The sequence below is a fragment of the Anolis sagrei genome, chromosome 3 (genome assembly GCF_037176765.1).
Source record: "Anolis sagrei isolate rAnoSag1 chromosome 3, rAnoSag1.mat, whole genome shotgun sequence".
NCBI classification, from domain to species: domain Eukaryota; kingdom Metazoa; phylum Chordata; class Lepidosauria; order Squamata; family Dactyloidae; genus Anolis; species Anolis sagrei.
Genome location: NC_090023.1, coordinates 102049219 through 102064250, shown reverse-complemented (window position 1 = coordinate 102064250; position 15032 = coordinate 102049219). Strand labels below are relative to the sequence as shown.

Genomic DNA, 15032 nt, shown 5'->3' with positions numbered 1-15032 from the left:
CTCTCTAGCAATTTCTGCATCCAGAATCATGACTCTATGATCAACTTCAACTGGAAGCTGACTGTAGAATTGCACTGGAGGACCTAGAGATGCCTAGAGAGATTTTAATTGACTCATCAAAACTCAAACCTTCAAAAGACCTCCCCATAGTACTTCAAGATAGGAGCAGAACTCATGTTGGAGATATGGTTCTTCAGAAAACCAGAACTCAAAGTGTACGGGATTTGTACATCATAACCAGCACTTTGAATTATTCCCGGAAACAGTCTGCAGAACTGTTGTAATAAGGAAATGTTTTGCTTCCTATAACTAGTCAGTAGTCTGAACTTGCTTACCGAAAGGTTGCAGGTTCAAATCTGAGGAGTGGCATGAGCTACTGCTGTTAGGCCCAGATTCTACCAATCTAGCAGTTCGAAAACATGCAAATGTGAGTAGATTAATAGGTACTGCTCCAGTGGGAAGGTAACAGTGCTCCATGTACTTATGCTGGCCACATGACCTTGGAGGTGTCTACGGACAATGCCGGCTCTTCGGCTTAGAAAGGGAAATGAGCACCAACCCACAGAGTTGGACACAACTGGACTTAATGTCAGGGGAAAACCTTTACCTTAGTCTACCTTTAGCTCTTTGTGCCAGCTTGGTTTTTTAACATTCTTCAAAGACATAGAACATGTTACAGTAAAGCGAATGGGATGTAACTACAACATGTGTCTCTGTGGCCAGCTCACAGCAAACGTAAGAGCTAGGCTGTTGACCAGGACATTATATAGAATGATTATATAATAGCAGTTTTAAAGAGCTGCACAGGCTGCCCCTCTGTTTCCAGCCTGACTACTAGGTGTGGTCTTTGGCACTTGAAAGAAATTTTCAGGAGAGTCCATCCTTTGTGTCACACAGCAGGAAACCCAGTTGAGGTATTGCTCTTATTTATTAAAGCATTTGAGACTTCATGGATGTTTAGGCATGCACATGGTTTTAAAAACTCTTTTATGCCTTTTAAATTATTATTACTACTTAACTAGTTTAATGTGTTATATTCATTGCTTTCAATTTGGATTTATTAAATTGGTTTATGTCATTTTAACTGTTCTATCTGCCCTGAGCTCTTATGATAAAAGGATGGACAGAAATATATAATTGGTTTGTGTGAGAACATGAAGGAAGTCTTCGCTGTTGTGCCACCTCAGTTGTAGAACACACTGACTTTGGAAACCTGATTAGTACCAATGCTGGTGACATTTTGTTACTTAGGACCTCATCAGATGGGCAGGGGGAAAGTGGAGGGAACTATCCTCCTTCGTTCCCTACCATCTCCCTGACTTCTGTGAAGGCTGGCCATCACACTTATTTCCCATCATTTCTTGTGCTTTTCCCACTTTCTCCCCGTTTTCTGCAAGTACGAGTCAAGTAGCACCCGACTCCTCTGTTTTCTGTCTGCTCTCTGTTTTCAGGTGCTGGCAGCATGGATTCCCATGTGATAGCCATCAGAAGTGGCTGTGCATAGCGGGATGCCCCCCCCCCCTCCCCGTGGGACTCTATTTTGCCAGTACCTGAAAATGGAGAGAAGACTCAGAGACAACTGCGTCTGATAAGGTCCCAAGAAAAAACATGGCTTTAAAAATGGGTTTGGGGCCTCTGCATGTGTTATGGTTTGAAGATAATTTGGATTGATTTTAACTATCTTCATCTAACTTTTCAAATGGTTTAATATGGTTTTAATCTATTTAAATTATTTGTTACATTTTTGTATTTTAAAATATTTCTGGAAACTGAAAGACCATATAATGTACTGCTGGATATAAATACTGACTGGAAAGCATGTGACAAAGATAAGTATTTTTAATGGCAGTGTGGTCTACAGGTTTGAGTGTTGGGCTAGTTCTTAGGGTTCCTTTTGTACTGTCAGATAATCCAGGTTATCACATCAGAAAATCCACACTATCTGATTTGAACTGGGTTATCATAGCCCTCTTCTATTTTCCCCATATATCCTCAGATAATCTGGGATCAGATCCTGGGATATAGGGTAGTGTAGAAGGGACCTTAGTCTACACTACCATATAATCCAGTTCAAAGCAGATAATGTGGATTTTATACAGCTGTGTAGAAGGGGTATGAGACTGGACCCCCCCCCTTCATTTGGTCATGGAAACCCACTGGATTGCATTTGGTGCCAGCCAGCCTCCGAGAAAGGCAAAATCCATCTGAACAAATATTGACAAGAAAACTATTTGATAGGTTTGCATTATAATCCCTTTAAGTCAGAAATGACTAGAAGGCATACATTAAAACAAATAAATATATTACATCTGATTTAAATTGAGGGATATTTGGGTTTTCTTCATAAACTGTAAAACATAGCATTTAATATATGGCACCTTTTCCCTGCCTGTCTTTGTTCTAGGGACAGCAATAAGAAGTATCACTCCTTTCTATGCACTTGTTGACTTTGCTCATGGACACACTGAGATTGTTCCACTGAAATTCATTATTGCTGTGGGTGGTGCCATGCCTTGTCCTTCCTTACAGGTAAGGACATTTACTGTTTCTTAAGACATTAAATGTAAGTAATGCTTTTGTAATGCCAAGCCAGCTCTATCATGGTTGATGTTCATGTTTAATAATGGTCTTTTCTGTATCCCATTTTACTTTGATTTCTACAGCCTGAATATTGTACTTTATCATCTGAGGAAATTGATTGCAATCCCATAAAAGTGTTTGATAAAAAAAATCAGACTATATGGAACCCACTGGCACATTTGAAATTAACTGGGGAATAGAAATTTCTAGCACAAAAAAATATGTTAGAAATTTCTTCTATCCAGTCAGTCTCAAAGGTAATGCCAAATTCCTTTATTTCTTTTTATGCTAAAATAGATGGACACAGCCAGCTCTTAGATAACCAAAATCAGTTGTAAAGGTACTACAAGTCTCCTTTATTCCTTCTTTCTTTCCTTCTTTTTATGCTGAAACTAATATGGCTGTTCCTTAGAAATAAGTAATGGATGGGGATGGAAAGAATATTTGAAAAGACTTTCTCACTGTGAGAAAAAAATTACTAAAACTAGTAATTGCTTCTTTTGAGAAGCAAATTAGTGTAGAATTATATCCCCAGTAATGAAATGTGCTTTGTATTTCAATACATACCATTTTAATGATCTGTGTATGTGCAAGGGGACCATAGCAAGATAATTTTTTTTCTAGAGTTGGTGTAAAGGTATATACAATAAAATTCCTAATCAGATATTTCTTTCCTTGGTCCTAGTTGCCCTACTGTTGGTACTAGTTTCCTTTTAATGGCTAATATGAGACAGGCATTTCACTGGAACCCTATCATGTAGGGATACAGTTACTGTCACTGCTCACATGCTGCATCACCACATCTTTCCTTCCTTTAAGGAGGCATTAACCACCACCTTTACCCACTCCGTCAATCCCCCTCTGGCTTCTTTTATCAGCCAGGATGGGCAGGGGTCTAGGATGCATGTGGTAGGTCTCACTTCTCCAAGGATCCTGTCCACATCCTCAAGCTGAACCAATTGAAATGAATCCAATAAAACCAGACAAGCAGGTGTTCATGTTACTTCCTCAGACACCGCTGTTAACATGGCGTCAAAGTCAGACCGGATCAACGCAACTTTATCCGCAAAGAAATGAGCAAATGCTTCACAGCGAGCCACCGAGTCGTCAGGGATCTCGCTCTTAGGCGGATTTTATAGCCCTCTGATGACTCGGAATAGCTCAGCTGGATGATTCTTTGCGGATGCAATATTGGCAGCAAGAAATAGTTTCTGTGCCACCGCTATTGCCATGTCGTAGGACCTTAGAAAGGTATTCAGACATGTTTGGGTTGATTTAGTAGGCCTCTGACGCCACATGGACTCTAGCCTCCTCTTTCAGATGTTTCCTCATTTGGTTCTAAATAGCTGTGGTTGAATGAAAAGCAGAAGAGCCCTGAAGTCCAACCATATTTGCATGTTATTTCCCTCCCCTCAACTTCTTCTTTCAACCTATGATCTTCCTCTTAGACCTCATTGCGTGTTCTGACCTGTTTCCAGTTTAGCACTAAAGCACTAAACTAGGAGAAAGGGGGAGTGATATTACCATGTATATAACTCAGGTAGCAACCTATCTCAAGCCCCATCTACATTGCTATAAAATGGAGTTTGAAAATTCATTATATAGCCATATAATGCAGTTCAATGCAGTTAAACTGTATTATATAACTATAATGCAGTTTCTTCTTCATGGTCTTCTGTGGCTTCATTCCTCATCACTAACCACCACAAGGACAGGACTCAGTTGGGGAGAAAATCCCCATGACTGTTTCTGTCTTATGCCATGTACAAGGTGGGTCTCCCGTCAGCTGTCAACAGCTTTTACATTGGATTGCCTCGACAATTGAAATCTGTTATGAACTCACTCACTGACCCCTCCACGGTCCAGCAATGAGGGGTCTGGCAATCTCCACAGCCTTTCTCCATGGAACCCCACTGAACTCCAATTGCAGGGCAGCAATCTGGGCCAACCCTCTAACATTTCTGTCTCACTATAGACTGGACTCGAGGTCTCACTCGGACACTGCGTTTGGCTGGTCAATTCTGTCCTCTTGCTTGTCATAAATATTGGCTGCCATCAGGCCACATAAACACACATTTTCCGTGTTATAATGACACAATAGGCAATGCACTCTACTTCTGTTTTCAAAGCCTTATTGTGCAAGAGGGTCACATGATTGCATAACAAGTATTATTTAATTTGAAAACTGTGAAGGAGTAGTTAAACTGCTGCCACCAATTGTAATGATGACCGTTTTAATGCCACCGAATGCCACCAAATGTGAAGGTGCGAGTGGTAAAACACCCACTGCCACCTAATCTATGAGGGAAGCCGGGCAACGATCAATATCAGCCTAGGAACTATTTTATAAAGGGACTGTTTCTGGCTGACTTTATTATTGCAGGCTGTTCAACTTAGAAGAAACTGTATCAGGCAAGACTTGAGGAGAACAGTAACAAGTTTATTTTAACAGCAGTATAATAAGTTTAACTGTTTCTTCAAAAGAGGCACAAATCTTGATGGATACATTGGAAAGGTTTCATGAGTAAACTCAGGCAAACACTTCATAAGGTTTCACAGCTGGCACAACAGGCTTAAACCCAGCCAAATGTTGATTCTTAATTCAGAATCAACAACCCCCTGTACCGGGTCCTTCTCTGCAACCACTTGGTCACCAATTGATTCCCTGAATCTCCACCAAGAGATTCAGTCTTTCCCTATAGCACACTGGCTACAGACACATTTCCTGAATCTCCACCAAAAGATTCAGTTCACTCAGTAGCTCGCTGGCGTACTGACTAATTCCCTGTTTCTCCCACTAGAGAAATCAGTCTCTTCCTGTAGCTCACCGGCCACAGACTGCCACTTTCAAAAAGCTGCATTGTGAAGTGATAGTTGGCTCCGCCCCCGTTGCTATGGCAACTCAGCTCAAGCCACTAGCCACCATCTCTAACAAAATATAATTTCCCATACTTACCATCCCTAAACCACTGTCCAAACTACACATAACCAAAGAATAAAACTTACACATCGTCACACCTCCCAACCCATAGGGATTATTTTTGACTTTTCTACCGACTAGAATGGTCAAAAATAATTTGGATAATATCAACATCATATAACTATATACAAACCATATATTGATCAGTTATTCAATATCATTCATATATGCAATATCAAAGTCTCACATCTCTAACATTCCTCCCATCTCCTTTGCAACATATTTGGCTAATTTCCCTGTGACTCTACTGACATACCTTCTCAATATTTTTACATATATCAGTCCTACAATATCATTAAGTCCTTTAAACTTATGAGCAAGTTTGAACAATTCAAAGAGATTTAAGTCTCTATACTTACCATCCCTAAACCACTGTCCAAACTACACATAACCAAAGAATAAAACTTACACATCATCACAAAAACTTATAGACGTGTTGATCTAAAAATATTGGGATTTTTTTCTCTCACCTTTCCTTCCTCTGGTATTATCTCTCTACCCACTTTGTCTATAGAGACTTGTTTTCTTGGTCAGCCCAACTCTAATGTGACTTCTGCTCTGTCAGAACAGGTTTATAATGTTTGATTGCACTTTCATGCTCTTGCTTTGTTTCAGTAAGATCCATGATGTTACTTTGTACCTCATTCATGCACTAATGATTATTAATACGTGCAATAAATACCTTTTTGATTCACTTAATTGGTATTGGTTTGGCATGTGTCCCACAGACCATGACTGTAGCTTGGTAGTCTCCATATGTGTGCATTCTCAGAGACCACAAAGAAGAAGGACAGGTTGCTTAGCTGTAACCATGTTTCTTTGAGTGGTCCTCTGTGAATTCATGCAAACCTGCCCGTTCCTCCCCTCAGCATTCAAATCTCCCCCTTTCTAGCTGCTACTATGGCTCTGGAACTGGGGAGCGTGGAGCCAAGGGCGCTTTTAATGCCCTGAGGAGAAGTGGGCAGGGTTAGCACCAAAATCTGAAAGATCACAGCTTGGGAAGCTTCTGTTAGAACCTGCGAAGACACAGTAAACTCCATATCTTTGAATTCACAGAAACACCATTACAAATATACAGCCTCTCCTTATAAAGTCTACTTCTGCCTCTAAATTGTCAGAATAAAGATATTATGCTAATATGAATTTTGGAATATGCTGAGTGCATGTATCACAGAATAAAATTACATTGTCATCTCACATAGTGTTAAAATTATAAGACCATGGGACATTTCAGTTTAAAACGGATGTGCACAAACCAGCTCTTTTCTCTTTTTCTATAGGTAGGAGATTATGTATTTGTCAGAATTAGGAAAACATTGGGAGAAGAGTATTATGCACCTGGTGTTGTTATAGCAACACCCCATAAAACTGCAGCAGATGATAAGCTTTATACAGTTTTGAAATATAACAACAGAAAGGTAAGCAGATAGACCAATTAACCAGTGAAATGGCTATGTATTCTACTCTTGACACTAAAGCTATTTTGCACTACTGCTTCCACAATTCCCCCTGTGACCATATTGATGTGGGGAATTCTGGAAGATCTAGATCAGTGGTTCCCAACCTTTTTTGTGAGCAGGGACCACTTGACCTGGGACCACTTGACCAGGGACCACTCTCCCAAAATTAGTTCCAAAAGGGTTACGAATCTGTTTTAGTCAACTTTAAATTTGGTTTAGTTATTTGGGATGCTGATTCAGAAATTTGCATTGGATAGACCACATCAGTAGTCGCCCTCGGCTCACCCACAGAAAACCATATTTAATAAGCCTTGGCACTATAAGAGGGTTTTGTGAGACCCGTTGCTTTTGTTGCAATGATGTAGTAACAGTGAAGTTGCGGACTATATTTCAGTTCTTGCAGACCACTGGTGGTCCATAGACCACAGGCTGGGAACCACTGATTAGATAAAATCCTTGGAAACATAAAAAGCTAGGCTAATATATTTTTCTTTTCCAGGTGATGAGAAAAATACAGCAATTAGTGTAGGAAACCTGTATCAATACAGGTTGAATATCCCTTATCCAAAATGCTTGGCATCAGAAGTATTTTGGATTTTGGGTTTTTTCCTCTGATTTTGTAATATGTGCATGTACCCAAGGAGATATCTTGGAGATGGAACCCAAATCTAAAGATGAAATCCATCTATGTTTCATATATACCTGACACTGAGTTTTTTTATACGCAATATTTTGATAATTGTCTGGATGAAACAAAGTTGAGAGCAAATATGTCATTACCTCAGCCACTCATGTGGACAATTTTGGATTTTGGAGCATTTTGGATTTCTAGATAAGAGATACTCAGCCTGTGATATGTAATTACTGTCTTCATTCAGGTCTACATCATTATTTTGTTCCTTTCCCTGTAAACCTTATTCTCCAAAAATTCTGTCAATCTACTTTTCTTTGAGTACCACAAATGTCTTTTCAGTGGCTTCTGCTGTTATAGTAAATTATTACTTTATCCACTGTGCCACTTTAACAAATTGCTTAATAAACTCAAGTTTCTTCCTCCCTCCCTCCCTCCCTCCTTCTCTCTCTCTCTCTCTCTCTCTATGTTTTGCTTGCATAATTGGTGTGGCAGTTTAAAACCTAAAAGGCTATATGACTATGACAATTTTGCTGTTGCAGGAACACTGTGTACGAAATGGACTTATTAAAATCAGTTATAGAAGGTATACCTGTTCCTGCTGCTACATAAACATGACACGAATGATGAATTATCTCATGTGAGTATGGCCAAATCCTTTTTGTTTTTATAAATATGGAGACACACATACATTTGAAGGATGAGTTATATATATCATCCTAGCCGTGGACCAGCAATAATACTGATGTTAGAATTCTGTTCCTGACAAAAAGTATCCTCTTCCCTTAATCAGAACTCTATTCATATTGGAAGGCAAACATCCAATCGGACTTTCCAAACAGAAGTCTTTGTACTTCTTCCTCTCCCTTTCCCATGTACATTAATTTTTCCACCTAGTTTGGTCCTTAACTGTAAGTACAAGCATGCAGGATTGTTGTGTGACCCACCTATCTTGCTATCCCAATGGACATAGAGATTTAAGGACATACTGGAGTGATGGCAGGAAGAGACAGATGAGATTGCAGTACTACTGTAGTGAGAATTGTTAGACTATGGACTCGTCTATACTGACCATTTAGTGCAGTTTTAAACCGGTATTGTGCAATAATTGCTGTGCAGATTATTATATAGGAAATCCTGCAACCAGTTTGAGGCCTGATGGTTAATTACACAAACCACAGAGCATTGTTGCACATTAAGGGCTTTCTTTTGCATGCTTTTGTGGGAGTTTGCTGCCTGGCCACCACAGTTTGAAGCCAACTTTGAACTGCATTAAATGGCCAGTGTAGATGGGTCTTATGTGTGGTGTATAAGTGGACTCTGTGTTACAGAGTCTAGGTGAAAAAAATAGGAATGGGAAATGGGGATAACAAGGATATTACAAGCAAATAAGATGCAGTATATCTTCCAGCCCTCATTTCAGCTTCTACTTTGAATTCTAGACCAAACGTAAAGGTTGCAAAGCACTTCCACAGAGGAGGCCCAGCTGAAGAGAGAGGGAGAAAAACAATTGCTGTAGGAGGGGATTATAAGAAAGTGAACAGAAAAGGGAGAACTACAAGCAAGAAGGAACATCTCAAAGCATGGGCTTCATCGGATTCTGATGAATTGTTTGCTCCTAGTAGGCCACTGAAGCGGAGAGAAAGTAGTTCCTCGCCACCTCCTCATATCAAAGATGCAAATGCAGGTACAATCGGTAAACCCGAGAAAGAGTTTAGTGGGGTTATGAAATCAGATTTGCCTCAGATGGAAGCAGACCTTCTTAATGTCAATTGAGCACCTGCTCTGTGTTTCCTGTTGCTCTGGCCATCTAGTACTTTTTCAGAGTCCTTTCATATTTCACAATTATACTGCTATATAGTCTAGTTTAATTACTTTGACAACATCCTATGCAAACCTGGGATGTGTCATTTTGCGAGGTATTGGAGTTTTCTGGTTGAGAATTCATTCCAAAAAGCCCTTCCATAAACTACAAATCTCAGGATTCTGTAAGGTACTAAAGTGGAATCCAGTTAAAGTGGAATCAACATCTCACTTTAAAAGAGAATTGTAGCACAATGATTATATAGTATAATAGGGCCCGAGAACGCTGTCATTTGTTTGGGTACACTGTTGCACAAGCCAAAGGTTGATTATCCTGAGAATTATTGTTGATGCTAATGTTTGGTCATATGTTCTGTTCCTTTTCATAAAGTCATATGATTAATCTCTTAACTCTTTCAAGCCCTTTACAAACGATCCCTAATAATTTATAATTATTTTGGGTTGTGGAACCCCTGGTGGCGCAGTGGGTTAAACCCTTCTGTCTGCAGGACTAGTCGATGACAGGTTGGCGGTTTGAATCTGGGAAGCAGAGTACGCTCCCATCTGTCAAGCTCTAGCTTCTCATGCAGGGACATGAGAGTAGCCTCCCACAGGATGGTAAAACATCAATCATCCGGGCGTCCCCTGGGCAGCATCCTTGCAGATGGCCAATTCTCTCACACCAGAAGTGACTCGCAGTTTCTCAAGTCACTTCTGACACAAAAAAGAAATATCTTGGGTTGTATTTTCTAACTTCTTATTTTTCAAACTTTAAAATCAATCATAAGAAGGTACCTCTGATGGGATTGAAGGGACAGCTTTAGATGATGTTGAATGTTTTTAGTCTTTGCTGTTTTTTACCAAGTTAAAGATCCTTCTACAGCAGTAGTTCTCAACCTGGGGTCCCCAGATGTTTTTGGCCTTCAACTCCCAGAAATCCTAATAGCTGGTAAACTGGCTGGGCTTTCTTGGAGTTGTAGGCCAAAAACATCTGGGGACCCCAGGTTGAGAACCACTGCTCTACAGTGACCATTTAATGCAGTTTGAAGCCAACTCAAGGCTGAAATGGTCACAAAATCCACAACAGTAATGCGCACTGCAGCACACATCTAAGGGTATACAATGCATTAAGAATAAGTCTCAATAAAGTCCAAGTTCAGCCAACAACGTATTACAGTAAATGCTAGTGTATACCCGATCCAGGGCAAAATTGGGTCCATGAAATGCAGAGTGCATTGTGGGCACCTGCCCCTGCTGAAGCACAGTGAAGAATCCAGAATGGGGGCTGTGGAAAAGGGGCTAATGGGCATTCTGGGAAGGGTAATTGATTAATTGTCACTTCCCCCTTTTTCACCTTTTTCACCTCTGGTGCACTGATGTGCATACCAGCAGAAAATGAAAAAAAAAAAAACTCCCTACAGAGTTGTTTAAGGCCAGGTTCTATGATAAATGTAGTATATATGTATAGAGTAGATAAATGCTTGGCCTCAGACCAGTTCTAACCATGCAACCTGATCATTTGTGCAGCAAAACTGGTTCCTTCCCCAACTGGTTCCAAACTGAATTATCATGTTAGTGTAAAAGTGCCCTTAATTCGCCCTGTCCTCCTTAAGACATGATTTCCCATGTTTATTATGATGAACAAACGTCACTTTTGTCAAGATAAGCAATAACTATCCTTTTTAATTATTCTGTGGAAATGCTGAGAAAGTCTGAAACCAGAAACCAATTGCGTTTTACTTAAAGTAAACTTTCCAATTAATGCGGACAGTTTCCACCTATATGAAGGATTTATCATTTTCTATTTAGGAGTAATATCTACCAAGGCTTTTGTTACAACAGTTTCCTTATATCGTACTATTTTCCTTATTCTTGTTAGTGCTGGAACAGCTATGCATCTTCCATGCTTATTTCTGTTGGTGTTAATCTTTCTTATGACTCTTCTGTTAGTGTAAATTGTATGTATTCTATATAATGTAAGACATAAGTTCAATAAAACAAATGGAAAAAAAATCCAATGTGCATCAATTGTCATGATGGATATTTGAGAGATTGAATATGTCTGTATGTGTAGCTAGGCTTAATGGAATCCATTTCCCCAACTTCCTGCTGCCCACTGTCTCTTCTGGTGCTCAGCTAATATGCCTCTGAATTATTTTGTAGACCTATTTTGAGCAATTTGTCTTTTCATGAATGCCAAGGGGAGACAAAAAGGATGGTTTAGAAGACCCCTCTCTCCCTCTCAGTGCACATATGTGTGTGCGTGTGTGTGTATAATCAGGTGCAACATATGCACATTTGGATTGCTGTGAGTTTTCTGGGCTGTATGGACATATTCCAGAAGCATTCTCTCCTGATGTTTCACCCAGATCTATGGCAGGCATCCTCAGGGGTTGTGAGGTTTGTTGGAAACTAGGCAAATTGTGTTTATATATCTGTGGAACGTCCAAGGTGGGAGAAAGAACTCTTGTCTGTTTGAGGCAAGTATGAATGTTGCAATGGCCACCTCGATTAACATTGAATAGCATTTAAGCTTCAAAGCCTAGCCGCTCCCTTCCTGGGGGAATCCTTTGTTGGGAGGCATTATCTGGCCTTGATTGTTTCATACCTAGAATTTCCCTGTTTCCTGAGTGTTGTTCTTTATTTACTGTCCAGATTTTAGAGGTTTCTAAAAATACGGGTAGCTAGACCACTCTATCAACCACCTTGTCAGACTACACAGAGAAGCCATTGAAATCCACAAGCATGTGGACAACTTCAACAGAAAGGAAGAAACCATGAAAATGAACAAAATCTGGCATTCTCTCCAACTGTACCAGTTTGGCAAGAACAATTCCAATTAATGTTCTGTCATCACACTTTTTCAACTGCTTATAAAATATCCCAGTTTCTTTCTATTTTCCTCCGTCTTTCCATTTTCATCCTTATCCTACTTCAGACTGAGTTCAATGTGCAAAAATAGAGCAGAGAAGAGAGGAGGGCCAGGGTTTTGCTCTTCCCAGTAGGGTCAGTCAAAAGCCTCTCTCAGCTTGTGTATTCTTTCTCGTTAATAACTTGTCTTTGTTTTTATTTTATCACCTTCACTCCACTATGATGCTGCTTGCCCACTTGTGCCCTGGTTTCATCTGTGAAATGTTGGAAGGCATGTCATGTGTTGAAAGAGGTTTCTCAACATTTTGATCTCTAGAGCCTTCCTTCTTACTAGCTCATGAATAGTTTTGTTAGTTGGAAACGTTTTGTAATGAAAGAAAAAAGAACAACAACATGGAATTGCACTGTGATCAGTTTCATTTCTTCTTCTTATGAGAGAGGTCTCTTAGCTTTCGAACAAGGCTGTGATCATGCTGATAACTGAACATTCTCATCTGCTGGTTTCCTAAATGGGTAGATGGTTCTGCTTTATTTAAACTTGGCTCTTGCCATTCATGGCAACTGCAATGGAGTTAATGCCTTTAGCTATTTTTTTTGCCCTAGAATAGTGGTTCTCAACCAATGGTTACCCAGATGTTTTGGCCTTCAACTCCCAGAAATCCTAACAGCTGGTAAACTGGTTGGGATTTCTGAGAGTTGTAGGCCAAAACATCTGGGGACCCACAGGTTGAGAACCACTGCCCTAGAATGAAAGCATAAAATAGGACTCTGCTTGTCTTTGATTATGTTCCCCTTTGTTAGCATGCTTTCTATATTCGCAAAAAAATTGAAAAGCAATAGTGCAGTATGTTTTTGTTGATGCTTTACTGAGGAACCAACCACTTAGAAAAGTACCAACTAGTTGAGAGCAAAGTCATCTATCTGGTCAATTCAGTTTCAACCTAGATAAGGAAGTGTAATACAATTTAAAAAATTTTCTGAGGGCCCAGGTACCTTCTGAAAAAGAGCATGCACTCAATAGAGTCTGACCAGTGATATGTTTTGCTGTTGGGATTATATTTCTGTGTTTAACTGAATGCATCAGTCAACACTTCCCAAAAAGAAATTGCTTCCACAATTTGTGTTGATTTTGAATGGAGGTAGATATTGTCACCATTTTTTATGCATGATTTTAAACCTTCATTTCTAAATCTGATATCTCTGCTCATTCTTGGCTTATTTAATATCAGGCTTGGATGTAATTTTGATTGAACTGTCTGAAAAGATGAGTGACGATTACTTTGTCTTCTAGCTGCACTGGCAGAAAGCGTAAAAGATGTACTGAATGATGATCTCTGTTGTTGCCATTTATGTGACCTTCATAATATTAGGGATGAAGAAATGTGTCTTATTTTATGTTAGTTACAATTTTACTTCATTTGGTCTTCAGTTTCAAGAAACCGAGTCTTGTTTCAGGTAAGTGTGTATATAATTGTGACCTCAATATGACTTTAAAAACTGTTGCCACATTTTGCTTTATAGCTGCTGATGTTTTCTTTTGCTTTTCCATGTGTAAAATTAGTTGTATTTGATTTCACCAAAACCCTTCACCATCTTTCCTAACTTCTTCTTTGACAGCACTTGTTTCTTGTGGTTCACCACATCGTAATTCTCAGAGAGGTAGAAAGCAGCGGTTGTCTTCAAATGCTTCTGACTATAAGCTCCTGAAGACTCTTTGCTCCTCCCATCAGAAGAGTGTCCCTCCACCGGTTAGCAAAACTTTGAGCAGCAGCAGCAGTGGTAGCCGAAGCAGCAGCAATAGCAGTGCTAGCAAGGCCTCCCTTTCCAGCATTGAGAAGGTGGAAGAGTTGGCAAGGCGGCTTCAGCAGTACCACATCGCTCAAAGGAAAGGCCACCCGACCAACTGTAAATGAGAAACTGTGCAGGGCAGTTAGGGGAGCAGCAGGGAATGGCCACTAGTTGCTAAACTGCATTATATCCATGCTAAATAAACAATTTAATTTGATATTAAACTTTTGATATTAAAATTGTGCAGCACCGCAAGATCTTTGTAAGGAGATCTTTTAAAAATAGGTTGTGTAATGAAAATGAACACCTTCTCTAGATCTAAATAGAGGCAGCATTGCATAGTGGATGGAGTGTTGAACAGTGACTCTGGATTTGAATTCCTATTCACTATAAGTTGGAAACAACTTGAAGGCATACAATGACAACAACGACAACATCCTAAATATTGTGATGCCAGCAGATACCATCTAACCTTGGAAGTGAAGCAGGGATAGTCTTAGTAATGGTACCTGGATGCTCATTTGCCAAAGAATATATTGTAGGCTGTATTTTAGAGGAAGGCAATCGCAAAACACCTGAGTACTCCTTTGCTAAGAAAATCCAATGAAATTCAAGGAATTGCCATAAACCAACAGGTGAATTGAAGGAAAATACACATACCAAGGGTAAAAAAAAATCCTGACGCACCTTTTAATTTTATTGTATTTTATTTTTATTTTATTGTTCATAGACTACAGCATACTTTTCTTTTTCTTCTGTTATGCAGTCATAGTTGTCTGTTTCAATATTATTTCAAAATGAAATTGCCAAATTAGTGAATATTTGAAACACACACAAAAGTCTCAATTCATTGGCAGTTTATGAGAAGATGATAACACTATGTAACAAAATTATTCCTACTTAATTATTTGGTACTTAC

At 39.5% G+C, this 15032-nt stretch overlaps 1 protein-coding gene across 1 annotated transcript in view; it reads left to right on the top strand.

Annotated features, from left to right (window-relative positions):
* VWA3B (von Willebrand factor A domain containing 3B) overlaps positions 1-14623 on the top strand; it is an 81386-nt gene extending 66763 nt beyond the window's left edge. The window contains exons 25-29 of the mRNA XM_060769797.2: positions 2405-2529; positions 6841-6978; positions 8194-8291; positions 9094-9338; positions 13943-14623. Coding sequence (XP_060625780.2) covers positions 2405-2529; positions 6841-6978; positions 8194-8291; positions 9094-9338; positions 13943-14238 — 902 coding nt within the window. The 3' untranslated portion in view covers positions 14239-14623. The remainder of the gene's footprint in view (positions 1-2404; positions 2530-6840; positions 6979-8193; positions 8292-9093; positions 9339-13942) is intronic.
* Positions 14624-15032: the final 409 nt, after the last annotated feature.